Here is a 26,573-nt window from a genome sequence, read left to right as displayed (position 1 = left end):
ACTAATATTTCAGTGCATTTGAAAAATAAACTGTCTCTACAATTCCTTTGCGTCAATATTCAACACTGCAGTCTCTGTATTGTGATTTTTATGCTTATGGCTGCTCATATAGTGTTTATTTGTACGATTATGAAGCGATACTAGTATAATGATTGATTTGCTATTATATCCGGCTTTCTGTGTTCTTAATTTGTTACGCCATCTTTTATCTATTTGTCTATCCATTACCTCAACTCTTCAACACTGCAACATCACTAGGACTGAGAACCAGAGAGCCTCCACTCCTGGACTATGGTACTTACTACATTACACACACACACACACACACACACACACACACACACACACACACACACACACACACACACACACACACACACACACACACACACACACACACACTATTCCCTGAAAGAAATCCAAACAAAACCGGAGACCGTCTTTCTTTACACACTTCCTTGTCTTTTCAAGATCAAAACGCATCACAAGAACGTATAAGTTTCGAGGTTGTTTCACCACTAACCCTGTTTGTGTCGCTGTAACTTTAACCGTTTCAGTGACCAGAGTGGCATGTCGTCCAGTCGAACACAGCAGATGTACGCTTTCAACTGGATCCGGAATCACCTAGAGGAGCACCCTGAGACATCACTGCCAAAGCAAGAGGTGTACGGCGAATACAAGTGAGTGTGGCCTGTACATAGGGTGGCGAAAGGGTTTTCCAGAAATCCTGGGTAGAAGATTCCAGGAATCAAAAGGGAATAAAGAAGAAATCTTAAATCCTCTAACCAGGATTTCTGGAAAACTTCCTTATTTTTGAGGGAAGGTTCTGGAATTCTGCAACCCTACCTGGGTTCTCAGTACAGAATCTCCATCGAAAGTGCTTCCTAGACTAGGTTTAAACTGTGTCTGGGACAGCGGCCCTTGAGTGTGTTAGTAGTGGTTTGTCCCGTTGAAGGAATGGATTGATGAATGTGCCTTGTGTCAAAATTGTCGATAGGAAAATCATCCAAGTTCTAGTTCAAAAGTTTGAAGTTTATTTGCCATGTTTACATTTATTATATTTGTTTATCTTATATTCTCACTAGAGAATCATCTAACTTTAGTGTGTTTCTTTCTGTCAATCAAATGTATTTTATAAAGCCCTTTTCACATCAACAGCCTAAAACCCCAGAGAGCAAGCAATGCAGGGGCAGAAGCACAGCGGTTAGGAACAACTCAACATGTCTATCATATTGTATTAATACAAGTCATGTCTATCATATTGTATTAATACAAGTCATGTCTATCATATTGTGTTAATACAAGTCATGTCTATCATATTGTGTTAATACAAGTCATGTCTATCATATTGTATTAATACAAGTCATGTCTATCATATTGTGTTAATACAAGTCATGTCTATCATATTGTGTTAATACAAGTCATGTCTATTATATTGTGTTAATACAAGTCATGTCTATCATATTGTGTTAATACAAGTCATGTCTATCATATTGTGTTAATACAAGTCATGTCTATCATATTGTGTTAATACAAGTCATGTCTATCATATTGTATTAGTACAAGTCATGTCTATCATATTGTGTTAATACAAGTCATGTCTATCATATTGTGTTAATACAAGTCATGTCTATCATATTGTGAATGTGTTTCAGGAGCTACTGTGACAGTCTTGCCTACCACCCACTGAGTGCTGCAGACTTTGGAAAGATCATGAAGCATGTCTTTCCCAACATGAAGGCTCGCCGCCTGGGCATGAGAGGCAAATCTAAATACTGTTATAGTGGACTGAGGAAGAAAGCTTTTGTTCACATGCCTTCCCTGCCCAACCTGGACTTACAAAAATCAGGAGACGGGGTAAGTTTACATGATGGCTTTTTTAGCCAGGAAGTGGCCATAATCATTTCAGAGCAAGTACATATAGATTTTAAGGTTGGGGTGAGTTCCATTTCATCAGGGTTGGGGTGAGTTCCATTTCATCAGGGTTGGGGTGAGTTCCATTTCATCAGGGTTGGGGTGAGTTCCATTTCATCAGGGTTGGGGTGAGTTCCATTTCATCAGGGTTGGGGTGAGTTCCATTTCATCAGGGTTGGGTTCCATTTCATCAGGGTTGGGGTCAGTTCCATTTCATCAGGGTTGGGGTCAGTTCCATTTCATCAGGGTTGGGGTCAGTTCCATTTCAACTCAGGATTTAAACTGATAATCCAATTCCAAATCTCATTGAGAAGCAAGTTTCGGAAAATTGGAATTTCAGTTTCGATCTGAATTGAAATGGAATTGACCTCATTCCTAGTAAATCCACCCAAACTCCAGACAGGATATCATATCTGAACTCTTCCCCTACTTTACCCTCTTCTCTCCAGTGTGAGCCGATGGAGCCGTCGTCGGGCCAGTCTCCCAGTGCAGAGGATGAGATGCGCTCAGCAGCCTGTGGCTTGGTGTGTGAGTGGGCTCAGAAGGTCCTCAGCAGACAGTTTGATGCCGTGGAGGATCTGGCTCGCTTCCTGCTCAACAGTCATTACATAGGAACCAAGTCTATGGCTGCCCTCACCGTCATGACTGGGGCTCCCACAGGTAGGCATGGCTAATGGGGATGGTGGTATAGAAGCTACAGGTAGGCATGGCTAATGGGGATGGTGGTATGGTAGCTACAGGTAGGCATGGCTAATGGGGATGGTGGTATAGAAGCTACAGGTAGGCATGGCTAATGGGGATGGTGGTTTGGAAGCTACAGGTAGGCATGGCTAATGGGGATGGTGGTTTGGAAGCTACAGGTAGGCATGGCTAATGGGGATGGCGGTATGGAAGCTACAGGTAGGCACGGCTAATGGGGATGGTGGTTTGGAAGCTACAGGTAGGCATGGCTAATGGGGATGGTGGTTTGGAAGCTACAGGTAGGCATGGCTAATGGGGATGGTGGTTTGGAAGCTACAGGTAGGCATGGCTAATGGGGATGGCGGTATGGAAGCTACAGGTAGGCATGGCTAATAGGGATGGTGGTATGGAATCTACAGGTAGGCCTGGCTAATGGGGATGGTGGTATGGAAGCTACAAGTAGGCATGGCTAATGGGGATGGTGGTTTGGAAGCTACAGGTAGGCATGGCTAATGGGGATGGTGGTTTGGAAGCTACAGGTAGGCATGGCTAATGGGGATGGTGGTATGGAAGCTACAGGTAGGCATGGCTAATGGGGATGGTGGTATGGAAGCTACAGGTAGGCACGGCTAATGGGGATGGTGGTATGGAAGCTACAGGTAGGCAAGGCTAATGGGGATGGTGGTTTGGAAGCTACAGGTAGGCATGGCTAATGGGGATGGTGGTATGGAAGCTACAGGTAGGCATGGCTAATGGGGATGGTGGTAGAGACGGTATTGGCCGGTGTTGATGGCCACAGTCAACAGGTGGCTCAACAGTCAATAGTCACTCAACGGTCACTACATTGGGACCAAGTCCATGGCAACGCTAAGCGGTGTCGTGTCTTTGGCTATGCCGGATTAAGTGATATGACATGCTAACTTATAAAATTATTTCTCTGTAATTAATATTACCTGATTAAGCTAATCATGTAAATGTAATTAACTAGAAAGTCGGGGCACCACAGAAGAACGTTTATAGAGCTGTTATCTTCCGAATAAACTCTTAAAATACTTAGTAATATTTTACATCGATAGCAGTCAATATTAACCCTTATCTTATTTTCAGTCTCATCATGAAAGTTGTAAATTCTTGGTTATCTTCACGAACCCTGGCTAACAAGTTGAATCAGCAATACAAAATTGGGTTTAATTATTTATTTACTAAATACCTAACTAATCACACAGAATTACAAATACACAGAATACAATGTCATACAGAAAACGTCCTGATGTACGGAGCCTGTATCATGGCTGGTTACACAAAGGAAAAGGGGGTTGGGCTTGAATGAAAGAGCGGGAAGATTTAGGAACAAAGAAACAGCAGCTATGCTATCGTAAATACATTATCTTATGCATTCTAAATTACCGCCCATTTGGAAAAGGAAAATGCAATAAATATTTACTCTGAGCTGCGCTTCGGTAGATTGGTCGTAGATGCTGGCCGTGTTGGCCAACAGATCTTCCTGTAGTGGAAGAATGTCAATGGTGGTAAATTGGGTACGTGTTGGTATCTTCGTCTGGTTGTTAGACTGGATCCGTCGTCCGTCCTTTCCTAGCCCACGTTAGCAGCGGCTAACTCAGCGGCTAGGAAGTATCACTTCTGTAGTGAATAAGCTCAAAGTTCATACCAGTTCATACCATAGCTCACGCCGAGGTTGGCTTAGTTCTGTTCTTGATATGGTTTAGTTAACATGTGTGTCCTTCTGACGCAGGCTGCAGACCTCCCGTACTGGAACACACTGGCCATCCCCTCGTCAAAGGCTTATATAGTGGAGAGGGGGAAGGAGGCGTTTCATCGTTTATAACCCCATGTCTCTTCACAGGGTTGGCCACTGATCGAGCAGGGCACTTTCCTTATGAAAACCCAATTCTCTCATTTTGAAGCTAAAATTACATTTAATCTCCTAACAAACAATTTCAATATCAAACATTTCAATTGCAAAACAATTCCATGTGACTCTGATAACTAGAGGGTGTATACTTTCTCAGGTACAGTTTATGTCATCCTGTCATCAATCATAATGTCTCAGATAACAATGAACTGACATACATACTCATTACGTTATCAAGCATATTTCCAACTGGTTTTATTATCAAAAGATGGTTCCTTTTCCCCATTTGTTTGATGTTCCCAGACTCTCTATATTTAACACAGGCTATTCCAGTCCTTCAGTAGGGTCAGAGAGAGAGGGGAAGGGAGAAAGGTATTTATGGGGGGGTCATAAACCTTACCCACAGGCCAACGTCATGACAGCGGGCACCCACAGGTAACAGGGATCAGTTTAGGGCTGTTGATGGGAGTCTTGGGAGTCTTGCTCATGTATCAAGCTGTAGTTGGTTCAACAACTTTTAAAACCATTTCTCAGGCGTGTTGAGAAATCTCTTTTCTCATCTGTATATCTCACCAGGTCTGAAGACTCCCACGCCAACCTCTGCGTTCGTGCCCACGTCCGAGGCCTCGTCCTTCCAGCCCCAGGTGAAGACGCTGGCCTCTCCCTCTGTGGACGCCAAGCAGCAGCTCCAGAGGAAGATCCATAAGAAACAGCAGGAGCAGAAGCTCCAATCCCCCCTGCCTGGAGAGGCCCAGGGACAGGGACAGAACCAGGCCAGGAGGACCGAGGCCAGCACCCCAGGGCCAGCTATCCCCTGTGGTAGTCCTGCTCTGCTTTCACCACAACCTACCATTGGTATTGTGGTGGCAGCCGTCCCCAGCCCTATCACGGTACGATGGGATAAATTATGTAGGCACAGATACACACACACACACACACACACACACAGATACACACACACACACACACAGATACACACACACACACACACAGATACACACACACACACACACAGATACACACACAGATCAGACAAGATTGATAATGGTTTTAGATGACATGCTCAGTATTAAAAGGAAAGATAAGGCAGCAATTTATTGAATGTCAAGAATGGCTCTGCGATGGATAGCTCCTGAACAATTCTGCTATTTGGTGTTTTTTTGGTACTGACCGTAACCTTTTCTTTTGTACATAATGTTTAACGCCATCGTTTCCTAAATCAGAACAACGACCACTAACACCGATTTGGATGAAGATTTCTACTTCAAGGAGTCGGCGGAGCAGGACATACTGCTCACCCCGGACCAGGCCCTAATCCCAGAGACTAGACCAGGCCCTAATCCCAGAGACTAGACCAGGCCCTAATCCCAGAGACTAGACCGGGCCCTAATCCCAGAGACTAGACCAGGCCCTAATCCCAGAGACTAGACCGGGCCCTAATCCCAGAGACTAGACCGGGCCCTAATCCCAGAAACTAGACCGGGCCCTAATCCCAGAGACTAGACCGGGCCCTAATCCCAGAGACTAGACCAGGCCCTAATCCCAGAGAGTAGACCGGGCCCTAATCCCAGAGACTAAACCGGGCCCTAATCCCAGAGACTAGAAGGGGCCCTAATCCCAGAGACTAGACCAGGCCCTAATCCCAGAGACTAGACCAGGCCCTAATCCCAGACACTAGACCAGGCCCTAATCCCAGAGACTAGACCGGACCCTAATCCCAGAGACTAGACCGGACCCTAATCCCAGAGACTAGACCAGGCCCTAATCCCAGAGAGTAGACCGGGCCCTAATCCCAGAGACTAGACCAGGCCCTAATCCCAGAGACTCGGAAGAGAAAAGGCGGCGTCAGAGAGGCCAACGTGCGAGTACCCTGATGAAGCTACGTCAGCGAAGAAATAATCCGCCTCTACCCTCCTTTCTATTGGCGAACGTACAATCACTGGAGAATAAACTGGACAAGCTCCGTTTGAGACTATCCTATCAACGGGACCTGAAAAACTGTAATATGTTTCTCAGAGTCGTAGCTGAACAAGGACATGGATAATATACATCTAGCTGGTTTTTCTATGCATCGTCAAGACCTTACGGCAGCTTCGGGTAGGGTTAGTGGGGAAAGGGTATGTCTCTTTGTTAACCTCTCTAGGGTATGTGGGACGAAATCGTCCCACCTACTCAACAGCCAGTGGAATCCCGTGGCGCGATATTCAAATACCTTAGAAATGCTATTACTTCAATTTCTCAAACATATTACTATTTTACACCATTTTAAAGACAAGACTCTCGTTAATCTAACCACACTGTCCGATTTCAAAAAGGCTTTACAACGAAAGCAAAACATTAGATTATGTCAGCAGAGTACCCAGCCAGAAATAATCAGACACCCATTTTTCAAACTAGCATATAATGTCACAAAAAACAAAACCACAGCTAAATGCAGCACTAACCTTTGATGATCTTCATCAGATGACACTCCTAGGACATTATGTTATACAATACATGCATGTTTTGTTCAATCAAGTTCATATTTATATCAAAAAACAGCTTTTTACATTAGCATGTGACGTTCAGAACTAGCATACCCGCCGCAAACTTCCGGTGAATTTACTAAATTACTCACGATAAACGTTCACAAAATACATAACAATTATTTTAAGAATTATAGATACAGAACTCCTTTATGCAACCGCGGTGTCCGATTTTAAAATAGCTTTTCGGCAAAAGCACATTTTGCAATATTCTGAGTAGATAGCTCGCCATCATGGGCTAGCTATTTTGACACCCACCAAGTTTGGCACTCACCGAACTCAGATTTACTATAAGAAAAATTGGATTACCTTTGCTGTTCTTCGTCAGAATGCACTCCCAGGACTTCTACTTCATCCACAAATGTTGTTTTGGTTCAAAATAATCCATAGTTATGTTCAAATATCCTCTGTTTTGTTCTTGTGTTCAAGACACTATCCGAACGGTGACGCGTATCGTGACAAATTTCTAAATATTCCATTACCGTACTTCGAAGCATGTCAAACGCTGTTTAAAATCAATTTTTATGCGATTTTTCTTGTAAAAAAGCGATAATATTCCGACCGGGAAAACTTGTTTTAGTTCAAAGACTCAAAATCTAAAATGGACTCTTCACGTGCATGCGCGCCCCCGTCTCATTGTTCTCAGATCGACCACTTACCAAATGCGCTACTGTTTTTCAGCCTGGGACACCAGAGTCATCATTCAAGGTTCTGGCGCATTCTGAGAGCCTGGGAGTTTCAGGAAGTGTCACGTTACAGCAGAGATCCTTTGTTTTCAATAAAGAGAGTGTAGAAGGCCAAGAAATGGTCAGAGAGGGCACTTCCTGTACAGAATCTTCTCAGGTTTTGGCCTGCCATATGAGTTCTGTTATACTCACAGACACCATTCAAACAGTTTTAGAAACTTTAGGGTGTTTTCTATCCAAATCAAATAATTATATGCATATTCTAGTTTCTGGGCAGTAGTAATAACCAGATTAAATCAGGTACGTTTTTTTATCCGGATGTGAAAATACTGCCCCCTACCCTAGAGAGGCTGGTGTGCAATCTCTAATATTAAGGAAGTCTCAGGGTTCTGCTCAGATAAGCTGTAGACCACATTATTTACCAAGGCAACATTCGCACTGAGCTAAAGGGTAGAGCTGCCGCTTTCAAGGTGCGAGACTCTAACCCGGAAGCATATAAGAAATCCCGCTATGCCCTGCGACGAACCATCAAACAGGCAAAGCGTCAATACAAGGCTAAGATTGAATCATACGACACCGGCTCCGACGCTCGTCGGATGTGGCAGGGCTTGCAAACTATTACAGACTACAAAGGGAAGCAGAGCCGCGAGCTGCCCAGTGACACGAGCCTACCAGATGAACTAAATCACTTCTATGCTCGCTTCGAGGCAAGCAACACTGAAGCATGCATAAGAGCATCAGCTGTTCTGGACGACTGTGTGATCATGCTCTCCGTAGCCGACGTGAGTAAGACCTTTAAACAGGTCAACATACACAAGGCTGCGGGGCCAGATGGATTACCAGGACGTGTGCTCCGGGCATGTGCTGACCAACTGGCAGGTGTCTTCACTGACATTTTCAACATGTCCCTGATTAAGTCTGTAATACCAACATGTTTCAAGCAGACCACCATAGTCCTTGTGCCCAAGAACACAAAGGCAACCTGCCTAAATGACTACAGACCCGTAGCACTCACGTCCGTAGCCATGAAGTGCTTTGAAAGGCTGGTAATAGCTCACATCAACACCATTATCCCAGAAAGCCTAGACCCACTCCAATTTGCATACTGCCCAAACAGATCCACAGATGATGAAATCTCTATTGCACTCCACAAGGCCCTTTCCCACCTGGACAAAAGAAACAAGTATGTGAGAATGCTATTCATTGACTACAGCTCAGCGTTCAACACCATAGTACCCTCAAAGCTCATCACTAAGCTAAGATCCTTAGCTGGGACTAAACACCTCCCCCTGCAATTGGATCCTGGACTTCCTGACGGGCCGCCCCCAGGTGGTGAGGGTAGGTAGCAACACATCTGCCACGCTGATCCCCAACACTGGAGCTCCACAGGGGTACGTGCTCAGTCCCCTCCTGTACTCCCTGTTCACCCACGACTGCATGGCCAGGTACGACTCCAACACCATCATTAAGTTTGCAGACGACACAACAGTGGTAGGCCTGATCACCGATAACGACGAGACAGCCTATAGGGAGGAGGTCAGAGACCTGGCCAGGTGGTGCCAGAATAACAACCTATCCCTCAACGTGACCAAGACTAAGGAGATGATTGTGGACTACAGGAAAAGGAGGACCGAGCACGCCCCCATTCTCATCGGCGTGGCTGTAGTGGAGCAGGTTGAGCGCTTCAAGTTCCTTGGTGTCCACATCAACAACAAACTAGAATGGTCCAAACACACCAAGACAGTCGTGAAGAGGGCACGACAAAGCCTATTCCCCCTCAGGAAACTAAAAAGATTTGGCATGGGTCCTCAGATACTCAAAAGGTTCTACAGCTGCAACATCGAGAGCATCCTGACCGGTTGCATCACTGCCTGGTACGGCAATTGCTCGGCCTCCGACCGCAAGGCACTTCAGAGGGTAGTGCGTACGGCCCAGTACCATCCAGGACCTCTACACCAGGCGGTGTCAGAGGAAGGCCCAAAATATTGTCAAAGACCCCAGCCACCCCAGTCATAGACTGTTCTCTCTACTACCGCATGGCAAGCGGTACCGGAGTGCCAAGTCTAGGACAAAAAGGCTTCTCAACAGTTTTTACCCCCAAGCCATAAGACTCCTAAACAGGTAACAAAATGGTTACCCGGACTATTTGCATTGTGTGCCCCCCACCCCAACCCCTCTTTTATGCTGCTGCTACTCTCTGTTTATCTTATATGCATAGTCACTTTAACCTCTTTGGTATAGGGGGCAGTATTGAGAATTTTTGGAAAAAATATGTTCCCATTTTTAACTGCCTCCTACACCAACTCAGAAGCTAGAATATGCATATTATTGTTCAGGTTTGGATAGAAAACACTCTGAATTTTCTAAAACTGTTTGAATGGTGTCTGTGAGTATAACAGAACTCCTATGGCAGGCAAAAACCTGACAAGGCTTCAAGCAGGAAGTACCCTGTCTGACAAGGAGTCGTGCGTCTTACCTCTTTTTATTGAAAAGTAAGGATCTTAGCTGTAACGTGACAATTCCCAGGGCTCCAATAGGCTCTCAGAGCCCGCGAAATAACTGAAGGTTTACGAGGGAACCTCAGGTTGAAATATATTATCGCCTTTTGTAAGTGGATGCTCGGAGGACCTTTCAATGATGCGCGTGCATGAGTCGCTTCTGAGGAGAAATTTTATTCGGCTGTTTAGGCTCAATGCATACTCCCGGTCGGAATATTAACACTTCTCTATGACATAAATGGCATAAAAATTGGTTTTAAACAGCGGTTGACATGCTTCGAAGTACGGTAATGGAATATTTAGACATTTTTGACAAGCCAATGCGCCATGCGCGACACCGCGAAGAAGCATTCTAGAACTCACGAACAAAACGTCGCTGTTGGAACATAACGATGGATTATTTGGGACCAAACCAACATTTGTTATTGAAGTAGAAGACCTGGCAGTGTATTCTGATGAAGAACAAGCAAGGTAAGAACATTTTTCTTATAGGAAATGTGATTTTGGTGGAGGCTGACCTGGGTGGGTGTCTAAATAGCTAGCCCTGTAATGCCGGGCTATGTACTTAGATTATTGCAAAATGTGCTTCATCCGAAAAGCTATTTTAAAATCGGACATATCGAGTGCATAGAGGAGTAATGTATCTATAATTCTTAAAATAATTGTTATGCTTTTTGTGAACGTTTATCGTGAGTAATTTAGCAAACTGTTAGTAAATTCAACGGAAGTTTGCGGGGGTATGCGTTTTCTGAACGTCACATGCTAATGCAAAAAGCTGTTTTTTGATATAAATATGAACTTGATTGAACAGACATGCATGTATTGTATAACACAATGTCCTAGGTGTGTCATCTGATGAAGATCATCAAAGGTTAGTGCTGCATTTAGATATGGTTTGGGTTTATGTGACATGATATGCTAGCTTGAAAAATGGCTGTGTGATTATTTCTGGCTGGGTACTCTGCTGACATAATCTAATGTTTTGCTTTTGTTGTAAAGCCTTTTTGAAATCGGACAGTGGGGTTAGATTAACGAGATTCTTGTCTTTAAATAGCTGTGAAATAGTCATATGTTTGAGAAATTGAAGTTATAGCATTTCTAACGATTCAAAAATCGCGCCACTGGATTGAAGTGGCTGTTACGTAGGTGGGACGAAATCGTCCCACATAGCCCAGAGAGGTTTTAACTATACGTTCATTTACATACTACCTCGATTGGCCCGACCAACCAGTGCTCCCGCACATTGGCTAACCGGGCTATCTGCATTGTGTCCCACCACCCGCCAACCCCTCTTTTACGCTACTGCTACTCTCTGTTATCATATATGCATAGTCACTTTAACCATAACTACATGTACATACTACCTCAATTAGCCTGACTAACCGGTGTCTGTATATAGCCTTGCTACTCCTATTTTCAAATGTCTTTTTACTTTTGTTTTATTTCTTTACTTACCTACACACACACACATACCTTTTTTTCGCACTACTGGTTAGAGCCTGTAAGTAAGCATTTCACCTGTTGTATTTGGTGCGCGTGACAAATAAACTTTGATTTGATTTGATTTGAAATCTGACCATAACTCTATCCTCCTGATTCCGGCTTAAAAGCAAAAACTCAAACAGGAAGTACCAGGAAGTGGTCCGTTGAAGTGGATACTAAACTACAGGACTGTTTCGCTAGCACAGACTGGAATATGTTCCGGGGTTCATCCGATGGCATTGAGGAGTATACTACCTTAGTCACCGGCTTCATTAATAAGTGCATCGACGACGTCGTCCCCACAGTGACCGTACGTACATAACCCAACCAGAAGCCATGGATTACAGGAAACATCCGCACTGAGCTAAAGGCTAGAGTTTCCGCTTTCAAGGAGCGGGACACTAATCCAGACGCTTAATAGAAATTCCTCTACGATCTCTGACAAGCCATCAAACAGGCAATACAGGACTAAGATCAATTCCTACTACGCCCGGCTCTGACAATCGTCGGATATGGCAGGGCTTCTAAACTATCACGGATTACAAAGGGAAACCCAGCCGTGAGCTGCCCAGTGACGCGAGCCACTTGTCAATTAAGAATATTTTTTTTACTTTGTCAGAATTACATTGAATAGAGGAGAATTGTAGCTTTCCAACGGTGTCAGAATTATTTCTCAACACTCAATTCTGAGTGCTTGAGAGACGATTGTACAACCGGAGTATACAGCATTGGTTTCATTAACTGCCCGCCCGTATCAAATTTGTGTCGGCCATTTGCCGTTCTACACGTGTGCTGTTGGAAAGTTATTTTAAGACATGGGACATGACAATGGACATGACAACATAGCTAAATAGTTAACCAGCCCAACTACACTATGCTTTGAATTGGTTCTCTAGTTAGTCTGTTGTATATATCATTGTTTTACAATGTGTCTCTCTCTCTCTCTTTCCTCTGGCAATGGCCCACTAGCACACGCAGGTGATGCACACAGCATGACTTTTACAGGATTTTCATTGCTGACCTAAAATGAGCTATAACTGGGTAAATTACTCACTAACTAGCAATGAATGTCAACAAATGTGCTTTGACAAAAACGCAAATCTCGACTGCATGATTAAAAAACAGATCAATGGAGACCTACAATACTTATACTCGCTCTGCAGAGATTAGGAGGACAGTGTGCAACACACGTAGGACATTGATCCAATTCTGATCAAAATAGTCTTATTGTTTGATATTGTGATTTGTTTTGTCTAGATATTTTTTTTTTACATGTCCGTTCCGGACAACTTAGTAAATTTTATACTTGGCCCGGGCAAGCGGACAAGCGTTAATGTCGAGCCCTGCAGGGTGTGACGACATGTCATCTTGTAACTGTACATAGTGATCATAAACGTTGACACTGTCTATGACATGAGTTTTATGATATGGGAAAATGTGAAGTGTATATTTGGACTCACGGGTGTTTGGCTTGATTGACATCAAAGCGATTTATTATTATAATCCTCAACGTCTCACCTTTCAAAATACATTGAGTCCTCTTTAATTTACAGCATTTCCCTCATTTAGACAACAAAAAAGTTGCAAAAATTGCTCAATTAGTGGGAGAGATGGGGGCAGCTTATTGTCCTGTGCGGTATGTATCTGCCGTTTTCAACCCCTGTAAGGGTGTAAAGGGTTCCAGGCAAAACTGATCCTAGATCTGCATTCCTCCTCTGAGACCCGGGGCAGTATGTATCAAGCGTCTAAGAGTGCTGGTCTAGGATCTGTCCTCTTATTTATTATGATATAAAAGGCTAAACTGATCCTAGACCTGCACTCCCACTCTGAGAGGCTTTCTGAATAGTGGCCCAGATCTACATGACCTTGGGGCCAGATCTACATGACCTTGGGGCCAGATCTACATGACCTTGGGGCCAGATCTACATGACCTTGGGGCCAGATCTACATGAACTTGGGCCCAGATCTACATGACCTTGGGGCCAGATCTACATGACCTTGGGCCCAGATCTACATGGCCTTAGGCCCAGATCTACATGACCTTAGGCCCAGATTTACATGACCTTAGGCCCAGATCTACATGACCTTAGGCCCAGATCTACATTACCTTGGGCCCGGATCTACATGACCTTTGGGCCCAGATCTACATGACCTTTGGGCCCAGATCTACATGACCTTTGGGCCCAGATCTACATGACCCTGGGCCCAGATCTACATGACCTTTGGGCCCAGATCTACATGACCTTGGGCCCAGATCTACATGACCCTGGGCCCAGATCTACATGACCTTTGGTCCCAGATCTACATGACCTTGGGCCCAGATCTACATGACCTTGGGCCCAGATCTACATGACCTTGGGCCCAGATCTACATGACCTTGGGCCCAGATCTACATGACCTTAGGCCCAGATCTACATGACCTTTGGCCCATATTCTATGCCTGAGGAGTGTTACTTCCTTCTTCACCAGTAATAATATAGATCTTTTAACAGATGCTTCTTTTCCAAAGCGACTTACAGTCACACTGAATACATTTTACGTATGTGTGGCCTCGGGAATCGAACCCCCCCTACCTTTGGCATTACAAGCGGCCGTTGTCTAACATGTTCCCACCCTGTGTGTGTCTCCCGACAGGTCCAGAGGAGCAGGCAGCTGATGACATCCCCTAGTCCGGTGGGGTCCGCCGAGGGAAAGGTAATGCCAACGGTCAACTTCCAGGTGGTCACCCACACCCAGTCTCTGACCCACAGACAGTCACCTAAAACGCCCCAGAACATCTCAGCCAGCCCCGTGGGAGACCGCCTGGCAAGGCACAGGTAATAATGAGAATCATCATCATCACCATTTATCATAATAATTGATTTTATTTCTATAGAATACTTTAAATACACTATGGGCTGGTTTTCCGGACACAGATTAAGCGCACCGCTACACTCTTAGTAAAAAGGGTTCCTCAGCTGTCCCTATATGAGAAGCCTTTTTTTGTTCCTGGTAGAATCCTTTTGGTTTCCATGTAGAACCAACCCTGCTAGCAGTTGATGTTACTCTTCAATAACATAGACCCCCCAAAGCAAATCGGGGAGAAAAAAATTTAATTATACAAAGCGGACAAATCATGGATGTTCTGCTAAGAGGTAGATGTTGATTCTCCCCTCTCTTCAGTGATTCTCTCTTCAGTGATTCTCTTCAGTGATTCTCTCCTCAGTGATTCTCTCTTCAGTGATTCTCTCCTCAGTGATTCTCTCCTCAGTGATTCTCCTCAGTGATTCTCTCCTCAGTGATTCTCTCCTCAGTGATTCTCTCCTCAGTGATTCTATCCTCAGTGATTCTCTCCTCAGTGATTCTCTCCTCAGTGATTCTCTCCTCAGTGATTCTCTTCAGTGATTCTCTCCTCAGTGATTCTCTCCTCAGTGATTCTCTCTCAGTGATTCTCTCCTCAGTGATTCTCTCCTCAGTGATTCTCTTCAGTGATTCTCTCTCAGTGATTCTCTCTCAGTGATTCTCCTCAGTGATTCTCTCTTCAGTGATTCTCTCCTCAGTGATTCTCTCCTCAGTGATTCTCCTCAGTGATTCTCTCCTCAGTGATTCTCTCCTCAGTGATTCTCTCCTCAGTGATTCTATCCTCAGTGATTCTCTCCTCAGTGATTCTCTCCTCAGTGATTCTCTCCTCAGTGATTCTCTTCAGTGATTCTCTCCTCAGTGATTCTCTCCTCAGTGATTCTCTCCTCAGTGATTCTCTCTCAGTGATTCTCTCCTCAGTGATTCTCTCTCAGTGATTCTCTCCTCAGTGATTCTCTCCTCAGTGATTCTCTTCAGTGATTCTCTCTCAGTGATTCTCTCCTCAGTGATTCTCTCCTCAGTGATTCTCTCCTCAGTGATTCTCTTCAGTGATTCTCTCCTCAGTGATTCTCTCCTCAGTGATTCTTTCCTTAGTGATTCTCTCCTCAGTGATTCTCTCCTCAGTGATTCTATCCTCAGTGATTCTCAGTGATTCTATCCTCAGTGATTCTCAGTGATTCTATCCTCAGTGATTCTCTCCAGTGAACAAAGTGACAGCATGTAGTTTTATAACCCAACCCTAGCCTGTGGTTGACCAATTAGAATTCCTTGCAATAAAACTGGGCCAATGGCCAAATAACAAGTATCCTATTTCTTTCTCAATGTATAAACAATTTGGACCAATGAGAACGTGCCAATGTAGCTATGAGTCCCGGACTGAAATTCCTCCCATGTCTCTGACCCATTGATCATTAATCCCCTATTACATTAAAAAAATATATATTTCCAATGATCGTTAGTACTCTATTGACCTCTTGTCCTCTGCATTTTATTTTTATCTTCAAAATATTCTTACAACCCTCTGTGGAAAGGGTTCTACGTGGAACCCAACAGGGTTCTAACTGGAACCAAAAGGGTTCTAACTGGAGGTTCTAACTGGAACCAAAAGGGTTCTACATAGAACCCAAAAGGGTTCTACCTGCAACCAAAAAGGGTTCTTCTATGTGGACAGCCGAAGAACCCTTTAAGGTTCTAGACAACAGTAGCATCCCTACCGTCATAGCCCTTGTAGCTAAAAAGCTAATTCAATGAACATTCTCCATTGAGCATGCTTTTAAGTCCGAGAAAGCAGCCCTATAAAGTTCAGTTGTCTTTGTTTGTGTTAATAATCTATTTCCATCTCCTGACGCCACAGGTACCCCCAGATTCTCCCCAAGCCCTCTGCCACGGGGGCCATCACCCTGCGTTCGCCCCCCACCCTGCTCATCACCAACAGCCCCATGAAGACCCACCACGTGATCCAGCCCCAGCTCAGTTCCCACGTCAACGTGGTCAAGATGACCGCCATCTCTTTGGCCCCTAGCAACACTATCAGTACCAGCAGTAACAGTATGGTCCTCAGGCCAGCTTCAGCCTCGGCCGGGGTGGGAACCACCACCACTTTTACCACCATCGCTGCCCTAGAGGAGGTCCAGCAACAGGGACAGAGCCAGGGAGGTCCCCCAGCCCCAGCTACCCCACAGTGTCCTGCAGTACGACCTGGCGCCCCAGCCTCCAACCCTACTCCCACAGTGGCTCCTGAGGCCATCATCGCTGACAATAACCCGGGTTCTAACTCAGATAAACGGAGCACCATACAGAAGTCCCCCGGTGGGTCCAAGGGTCCAGAGAGGGCCACTAAGTACCGAGCGTCCAGCGAACCCTCGCTCCTGGTCATATGCTCACCAGGACCTGAAAGAGTGACCGCCAGGACCAAAAGCTACCCTTCATCTAGTTCCCCTCCCACTTCTGCCACCAATGCAACGACTATTAGGGTAGAGGCCAAGCAGGACAGCAATAACAACAGCAGCACCGCAACCACCTGTCACCAAGAAAGTCCTTTTTATCTGACTGTTGTGCCCTCGGCCAATCAGAACGCTCCTAACGTCAGCGGAAAGTCCTCCACGTCCAATGGCTTATCGGCTGTTACCCTATTGTCTTCTATAGACTCCTCCTCCTGTGCGTCAGGTTCTAAGAGTCCCCGGAAGCGAACCGGCCCTGGTCTGGATTCCTCCCACGTGATCCCTGTGAAACGTGTCTTCATCTCCCAGCAACCTTTAGGTGTGACCTTTGACCCCAAACCAGGGGTTACCGCCGCCGTCAAGAGGGTCCCAGCCAAACAGGGCACCCCCGCCCGACCAGAGAGCGCCCCCTGTCGAGTGACGGTGAAACAACGCCTAGTGTCCACGCAGATCCTGGCGCTGTCAGACTTGCCCGTCACGAACACGGAGATCTCCTCCTTCTCCTCTCAGACTGTCGGCGTGAAGCCCCAGTCCTCCTCCTCGTTGCTGCTAGTGAAACATGAAGACCAGTCCTCTCTAAGTCTCAGCACTGTCAGCAGTCACACCAGCAGCACTGAAGCCCAAGGTACGACCACCACCACAGTGACTGAGCAGCAGCAACAAAAACAACAGCAGCAACAGGCCTTACTACAGCAGATCACAGCAGGGACCGTAGGAGCACAGCAACACTCTGTCTCTGTGATGCCAGTAGCAGCACAGCAACACTCTGTCTCTGTGATGCCAGTAGCAGCACAGCAACACTCTGAGGCCTCTGTCTCTGTGATGCCAGTAGCAGCACAGCAACACTCTGTCTCTGCGATGCCAGTAGCAGCACAGCAACACTCTGTCTCTGTGATGCCAGTAGGAGCACAGCAACACTCTGAGGCCTCTGTCTCTGTGATGCCAGTAGCAGCACAGCAACACTCTGTCTCTGTGATGACCGTAGCAGCACAGCAACACTCAGAGGCCTCTGTCTCTGTGATGCCAGTAGCAGCACAGCAACACTCAGAGGCCTCTGTCTCTGCGATGCCAGTAGCAGCACAGCAACACTCTGTCTCTGTGATGCCAGTAGCAGCACAGCAACACTCTGAGGCCTCTGTCTCTGTGATGCCAGTAGCAGCACAGCAACACTCTGAGGCCTCTGTCTCTGCGATGCCAGTAGCAGCACAGCAACACTCTGTCTCTGTGATGCCAGTAGCAGCACAGCAACACTCTGAGGCCTCTGTCTCTGTGATGCCAGTAGCAGCACAGCAACACTCTGTCTCTGTGATGCCAGTAGCAGCACCGCAACACTCTGTCTCTGTGATGCCAGTAGCAGCACAGCAACACTCTGAGGCCTCTGTCTCTGTGATGCCAGTAGCAGCACAGCAACACTCTGTCTCTGTGATGCCAGTAGCAGCACAGCAACACTCTGAGGCCTCTGTCTCTGTGATGCCAGTAGCAGCACAGCAACACTCTGTCTCTGCGATGCCAGTAGCAGCACAGCAACACTCTGTCTCTGTGATGCCAGTAGCAGCACAGCAACACTCTGAGGCCTCTGTCTCTGTGATGCCAGTAGCAGCACAGCAACACTCTGAGGCCTCTGTCTCTGTGATGACCGTAGGAGCACAGCAACACTCTGAGGCCTCTGTCTCTGTGATGCCAGTAGGAGCACAGCAACACTCAGAGGCCTCTGTCTCTGCGATGGGGAACATGAATAGCACAGTGTTGGAAGAGTCAGCCGCAGGACATCTGGTGGAGCAGCAGAAACAGACCTTCATTCAGACTGTGAGTGTTTATTATGACCCACTATGTGTCGGTCTTTAGTACAGTATATCAGGCTAACTATTTTTTATTTGTGGAGTTTACAAAAGTTTGTTAACCTCCCTGGGCTAGGTGGGACGCTTGCGTCCCCCCTAGTCAACAGCCAGTGGAATCGCGTGGCGCGAAATACAAATACCTCAGAAATGCTATAACTTCAATTTCTCAAACATATGACTATTTTACACCATTTTAAAGACAAGACTCTCGTTAATCTAACCACATTGTCCGATTTCAAAAAGGCTTTACAGCGAAAGCAAAACATTAGATTATGTCAGGAGAGTACCCTGCCAAAAATAATCACTCAGCCATTTTCAAAGCAAGTATATATGTCACAAAAACCAAAACCACAGCTAAATGCAGCACTAACCTTTGATGATCTTCATCAGATGACACTCCTAGGACATTATGTTATACAATACATGCATGTTTTGTTCAATCAAGTTCATATTTATATCAAAAAACAGCTTTTTACATTAGCATGTGATGTTCAGAACTAGCATACCCACCGAAAACTTCCGGTGAATTTACTAAATTACTCACGATAAACGTTCACAAAATACATAACAAGAACTCCTTTATGCAATCGCGGTGTCAGATTTTAAAATAGCTTTTCTGCGAAAGCACATTTTGCAATATTCTGAGTACATAGCTCGGCCATCACGGCTAGCTATTTTGACACCCACCAAGTTTGGGTCTCACTGAACTTTGGATTACCTTTGCTGTTCTTTGTCAGAATGCACTCCCAGGACTTCTACTTCAACAACAAATGTTGTTTTGGTTCCAAATAATCCATATTTATATTCAAATAGCTCCGTTTTGTTCGTGCGTTCAGGTCACTATCCGAAGGGTGACGCGCGAGCGCATTTCGTGACAAAAAATCTAAATATTCCATTACCGTACTTAGAAGCATGTCAAACGCTGTTTAAAATAAATTTTTATGCTATTTTTTTCGTAAAATAGCGATAATATTCCAACCAGGCAACGTTGTATTCATTCAAAGGCTGAAAGAAAAAAATGGAGTAGTCTCATGGACACACATCTCAGTCTCACTGTTCCCAGGCTGACCACTTACAAATTCTGCTGCTGTTCTTTGCCCAGAGACAGCAGACACCCCATTCCACTTTCTGGCGGCTTTAGAGAGCCAATGGAAGCCTTAGAAAATGTCACGTTACAGCACAGATGCTGTATTTTTGATAGAGATGCAACAGAAGGACAACAAATTGTCAGACAGGGCACTTCCTGTATGGAATCTTCTCAGGTTTTGGCCTGCCATATGAGTTCTGTTATACTCACAGACACCATTCAAACAGTTTTAGAAACTTTAGAGTGTTTTCTATCCAAATCTACTAATTATATGCATATTCACGTTTCTGGGCAAGAGTAGTAACCAGTTTAAATCGGGTACGTTTTTTATCCGGCCGTGCAAATACTGCCCCCTAGCCCAGACAGGTTAAAGCGTCATTCCACAATATTATAACAATTGACCGGACACATTACTTATTAAAATGACATTTGATGTTTTTGAAATCATCCTTGTAGGGTGATAACCAATAAAACATTGTCCCTCCTCCTCTGATTGTCAATAAAGTTCTGTTCTATTTCATTCTATTCTAGATAGCAGCAGACCACACCGAGCACCAGGCCCTGGATTCCACCGACCAACACCAACTCTCCAACGTCATGTCCCAGACCTCAGACTCCTCTGATCAGTTATCTGGTCTTCATCAGGAGATGCTGGACTTTGCCTCCTCATCCTCCCAGCACGGCTCCACCATGGACTACTTCTCCTTTAACGATGATGATATGACCCAGGACAGCATAGTAGAGGAACTGGTTCAGATGGAAGAACAGATGAAGCTGAAGGGCCTCCAGCCGCTGTTCAGTAGCTGTGTGGATAATATCTCTCTCCAGGGCCAGCCTGGGGGCCCCCAGGTGCCCATCCTCAACACTCACCACCAGGGGGATAACTCTTCTTTCTACCAGTCTGCCCATAGCAGCATTACCCCCATCCAGACCCCCACCCCAACCCCCACCCTGACTCCAACCCCTACCCCCACGGAGATGACTCTCGGCGGGCACGGGCTGACCAGAGAGAGCCCCTACTGCCATCACAGCATGGCCCCTATCACGCCCGTGGAGGTCCATCTAGGAGGCCGACTCACCCCTACAAGCGCTCTGTCTAACTGTTCTAGCGGCATCCCGCCCAGCCCGGTGGAGTGCAGGAACCCGTTTGCCTTCACACCTATCAACTCCAGCATGGCAGGGGGTTACCATGATGCCTCCGTGGTGTCTGTCTCCTCCAGTCCCATCAAGCCCATGCAGAGACCCATGGCCACTCACCCAGATAAGGCTAAACTGGAGTGGATCAACAACCGTTACAACAGTAGTGGTACTGAAGCTACTGGAGGAGTCGGAGCAGGGCCAGGGTCTGGGTTATCCATCTCTAACCACAGCCTTGGTGGACTCCTGCCTAGTTACCAGGATCTTGTGGACGATCACTTCCGTAAGCCTCACGCCTTCGCTGTCCCGGGTCACAGTGGCCAGTCTTTCCGGGTCCAGTCCAGACAGCAGGACGGCAGCCATTTTGGACATCTCGCCCCCATCTCTCCGGTGCAACAGCAGTTGACCAGCGTATCGACCACACCCACCAACACGGCAACCAAACAGGACGAGAGCTTCGCTGTGCCCGCCCCTCTGGACGGCAAGGGTGGAGCCCTGTCATCAGGGGGCGGGACGTTCCGTTGCCGTAGCGTCAGCCCCGCCGTGCGTCAGATGAACTTCAGCGGTACCGACACAACCCTCGGCACCGGCACTACCACTCGATTGGTTGTCTCTCAGTTTAGTTCCCCCGTGACCTCACAGGAAATACTCAGCATCCTGTCCAACAGCCAATCGGTGGGCGGCAACCTCCACAGCATGGCCCAGCGCAGCCAATCGGTGCCCTTAAACATCATGATGCAGAGCGTTGTGGAGCTGCAAGGCATCCAGGGACAGAACCAGAGTAATGCCACTAAGATCACCAACGTCCTCTTGAGTAAGATGGACTCTGACGTGAACGACGCTGTGAGGGGCCTGGGCATCAACAACCTCCCTTCCAACTATACCGCCCGCATGAACCTCACCCAGATGCTGGAGACCCAGTCTCAGAGTCAGACTGCCCCTGGGGGCTTCACCGCCGAAGGAAGAGGAGGGAACGCCCATCAGTCTCAGCTGCAGGCTATCAGCTCCAGCCCTGTCTCTTTCGAGCTCCAGCAGCACGGGGGCTACCTCACCAGTACCGGAGGAGGCGGGGGTGAGATGAGCTTCAACCAATCACAATCAGGCCCTGGTGGTGAGGATGTAGACCTGGAGCTACAGCAGATCCAGGAGCTTCAGGAGGCCTCAGGACAGCTCCATCCCCAGCTACTACAAACCCAGGCTAGGCTGCTCCAGAGTCCCCATCCCCAGCTCCACATTCCCCAGGCCCAGCTCCAGAGTCCCCAGCTCCACATTCCCCACCCCCAGCTCCAGAGTCCCCATCCCCAGCTCCAGAGTCCCCACCCCCAGCTCCAGAGTCCCCACCCCCAGCTCCAGAGTCCCCACCCCCAGCTCCAGAGTCCCCAGCTCCAGAGTCCACACCCCCAGCTCCAGAGTCCCCATCCCCAGCTCCAGATTCCCCAGCTCCAGAGTCCCCAGCTCCAGAGTCCCCACCCCCAGCTCCAGAGTCCCCAGCTCCAGAGTCCCCACCCCCAGCTCCAGAGTCCCCAGCTCCAGAGTCCCCAGCTCCAGAGTCCCCAGCTCCAGAGTCCCCAGCTCCAGAGTCCCCATCCCCAGATTCCCCAGCCCCAGATTCCCCAGCCCCAGATTCCCCAGCCCCAGATTCCCCACCCCCAGCTCCAGAGTCCCCACCCCCAGCTCCAGAGTCCCCAGCTCCAGATTCCCCAGCTCCAGAGTCCCCACCCCCAGCTCCAGAGTCCCCACCCCCAGCTCCAGAGTCCCCACCCCCAGCTCCAGATTCCCCAGCTCCAGATTCCCCAGCTCCAGAGTCCCCAGCTCCAGAGTCCCCAGCTCCAGATTCCCCAGCTCCAGATTCCCCATCTCCAGATTCCCCAGCTCCAGAGTCCCCATCCCCAGCTCCAGAGTCCCCACCCCCAGCTCCAGATTCCCCAGCTCCAGATTCCCCAGCTCCAGAGTCCCCACCCCCAGCTCCAGAGTCCCCACCCCCAGCTCCAGAGTCCCCACCCCCAGCTCCAGATTCCCCAGCTCCAGAGTCCCCAGGCCCAGCTCCAGAGTCCCCAGCTCCAGAGTCCCCAGCTCCAGAGTCCCCAGCTCCAGAGTCCCCAGGCCCAGCTCCAGATTCCCCAGCTCCAGAGTCCCCAGCTCCAGAGTCCCCAGCTCCAGATTCCCCACCCCCAGCTCCAGATTCCCCAGGCCAAGCTCCAGAGACCCCAGCTCCAGAGTCCCCAGCTCCAGATTCCCCAGGCCCAGCTCCAGAGACCCCAGCTCCAGAGTCCCCAGCTCCAGATTCCCCAGGCCCAGCTCCAGAGACCCCAGCTCCAGATTCCCCAGCTCCAGATTCCCCAGGCCCAGCTCCAGAGGCCCCAGCTCCAGATTCCCCAGCTCCAGATTCCCCAGGCCCAGGCCGGGTTCCAACTCCTCCAGCCCATCACCACCCAGCAGCAGCAACAACAGGATGAAGAAGACAACGCACAACAACAGCTAGACTTCAACAACACTGTTAAAGACCTGTTAGGTGACGACGGTCTCAACGTCCACGCTGAAGGCCTCAACCCTAGCTCTCAGCTGGTTGGTCAGGTGACCTCGGAACTCAACGCCGCTGTGGCGTCCGACTTCACCAACGACATCAGGCTGACCTCCGACCTCTCCAGTAGCATCGCAGACCTGAACACGTTGGACGCCAACCTGCTGTTCGATCCGTCCAATCAGCAGCAAGAACAGTACGAAGACGCCACACTGGAAGAGCTGAAGAACGATCCTCTGTTTCAGCAGATATGTAGTGATACTGTGAACTCCTCGTTCGACTGGCTGGAGAGCAAAGACCAGCCTACTACCGTAGAGATGTTGGGCTAATGTTGCTATTGTGTATGAACGAATGGAAGCTTATTCCCTTATATAGTTTACTATGGGTCTTTGTCTATTGGCCCTAGTCAGAAGCAGTGTACAATATAGGGACTAGGGTGTCAATTCAGATACAGACTGGCTTAAAAAAAAAAACGTATATTTATGTTTTTTGTTTTTTTATTGTTTTGTCAGGAGAGAAAAAAACTTCTGGACACTCGGCCGTTTGTCCAGTGAAAAGTGCCGGCCTAACCTGGAAATCTCTCCTAATTTTTCTTGTTTTTATACCACTTTTATTGTTAAGATATCTGAATCACAATACATTACCACTTCATTTCACCTTCCTATGAAATCATCAATGAGTACATTTCAAGTGAGTGAAGACGTGGACTGTAAGACGTCTCTGAGACGTGGACTGTAAGACGTCTCTGAGACGTGGACTGTGGGACGTGGACTGTGGGACGTCTCTGAGACGTGGACTGTGAGACGTGGACTGTGAGACGTGGACTGTGGGACGTGGACTGTGGGACGTGGACTGTGAGACGTGGACTGTGGGACGTGGTCTGTGAGACGTCTCTGAGACGTGGACTGTGAGACGTGGACTGTGAGACGTCTCTGAGACGTGGACTGTGAGACGTGGACTGTGGGACGTGGTCTGTGAGACGTCTCTGAGACGTGGACTGTGGGACGTGGACTGTGGGACGTGGACTGTGTCTGAAATGCCACCCTAGTGCTCTGATCAAGAGTTCTGCACTATATGGAGTAGGGGTCCATTTCAGTGGCAGACTTGTTATAAGGGGGTAGATTTCCCAAGGTACAGTATAATGAACACCATACAGTTAAAACATATCTTCCTATGTTGTGTGTACTCATTCAATAATGCAATAGTTTTATTCAGAAATCATCTAACAAATAGGACATCTGGCACAAAATCACACAATCGCACAATCACAAAATCACACAATCACACATGTTTGCTGTAGGATGTAGTATCCTGTTTTAGTGTGTTTCAAAAGTGAATCCAAACAGAAAAATACAACATTAGAAGGCAACTTAATAACATGCACATGACATTTTAGCAGTAAATGTTCCTACCATGTCCGAATACTAAACGGGTAGCATCCAGAAGCTACCAGGTGCTGAATTTAAGACATCTCTATCATGCATCATATTGATACCAAATCAATGGCATACTGGTTCATATCTGAACAGTTTAAATGTCAAAATATATTTATACTACTTGTACTGTTCAATTAGGAAGAGATGAGAGGAATTTTGAAGATGAAGAAGATGAGCTGGATTCGCTTGTACTGGTAGTCTTATCTGGTGAAGAACCAATATGACACTCCTAGGAAGGGAAGCAACAACAAACATGGCTGCCTTATTTCCAAACTCTAAGGCCTTACGCCATCTCTACAGACAGACTGTATATAATACTATTCAGTAGTACATAGAATCTAGAACCGATTCTATAATTCTAGAGCCGATTCTATAATTCTAGAACCATCCAGAGCTTCACCATTCATATCAAGGCAGCTGATTAAACTCTGATAATGTTTTCAATACTTTTTCTTATGATTCCCTTTTTATTTGCAGTGTCACTTGAGGCATCCATACTGTATAAAAACAAAGCACATGCTGTGTGCCCTTATCATCAGCTGTAGATGGAGAATAATGTTGACACAGGCACACGTTTCAGTGGCCAGAGGGTTACTCCCAGGGTTGAACAAAATATTTGACATCTGTGTCCTAAATGGAACCCTGTTCCCTATTTAGTACACTACTTTAGACCAGAGCCCTATAGAACCCTATTCTCTATATAGTGCACTACTTTAGACCAGAGCCCTATAGAACCCTATTCCCTATATAGTGCACTACTTTAGACCAGAGACCTATAGAACCCTATTCCCTATATAGTGCACTACTTTAGACCAGAGCCCATAGACCTCTGTATAGGGAACAGGGTACCATCTGAGATGCATCCTATATAAATGGTATGGTGCTGGTTAAATATGTAATTGAAGGCAACACAGAGGCTGCATAGATACCGTAGCTGTAAGATTTGGTCAACTTGAGATGGAGTTACGAGTTGTGTTTGGTTATTGTCTTTCTGGAGATCCAGCCTTATTTCCATACCAAAGAAGAGCTGTTGTTTAAATGAACGTACATTTTACGTTAGAAGAAGTTATATGAGGTTGTATAAGACGTTGTTATACATGGGATTTAAAAACATCCATTCACTATTAGTGACTATGTTATCAGTGAAGAGAAAACCAACATAACTGGGGTCTACGTCCCAATTGGCACTCCATGCCCTTTATAGGGGGGGGGTTCCATAGGGCTCTGGTCTAAAGTAGTGCACTATATAGGGAATAGGGTTCCATAGGGCTCTGGTCAAAAGTAGTGCACTATATAGGGAATAGGGTTCTATAGGGCTCTGGTCTAAAGTAGTGCACTATATAGGGTTCTATAGGGCTCTGGTCTAAAGTAGTGCACTATATAGGGAATAGGGTTCTATAGGGCCCTGGTCTAAAGTAGTGCACTATATATAGGGAATAGGGTTCTATAGGGCTCTGGTCTAAAGTAGTGCACTATATATAGGGAATAGGGTTCTATAGGGTCCTGGTCTAAAGTAGTACACTATATATAGGGAATAGGGTTCTATAGGGCTCTGGTCTAAAGTAGTGCACTATATAGGGAATAGGGTTCTATAGGGCTCTGGTCTAAAGTAGTGC

General features: G+C 46.8%; 1 protein-coding gene across 1 annotated transcript in view; it reads left to right on the top strand.

Moving 5' to 3' along the window:
* Positions 1-25,401, top strand: part of LOC115196646 (DNA-binding protein RFX7) — a 34,403-nt gene extending 9,002 nt beyond the window's left edge. Inside the window, exons 4-11 of the mRNA XM_029757491.1 lie at positions 259-294; positions 558-680; positions 1,656-1,857; positions 2,364-2,574; positions 5,045-5,358; positions 14,294-14,475; positions 16,353-18,744; positions 20,395-25,401. Of these exons, the coding sequence (XP_029613351.1) occupies positions 259-294; positions 558-680; positions 1,656-1,857; positions 2,364-2,574; positions 5,045-5,358; positions 14,294-14,475; positions 16,353-18,744; positions 20,395-23,850 (6,916 nt within the window). The 3' untranslated portion in view covers positions 23,851-25,401. The remainder of the gene's footprint in view (positions 1-258; positions 295-557; positions 681-1,655; positions 1,858-2,363; positions 2,575-5,044; positions 5,359-14,293; positions 14,476-16,352; positions 18,745-20,394) is intronic.
* Positions 25,402-26,573: the final 1,172 nt, after the last annotated feature.

The sequence above is a fragment of the Salmo trutta genome, chromosome 7, assembly GCF_901001165.1.
Source record: "Salmo trutta chromosome 7, fSalTru1.1, whole genome shotgun sequence".
In the NCBI taxonomy this organism is placed as follows: domain Eukaryota; kingdom Metazoa; phylum Chordata; class Actinopteri; order Salmoniformes; family Salmonidae; genus Salmo; species Salmo trutta.
This window is presented reverse-complemented; position numbering and strand designations above follow the sequence as displayed.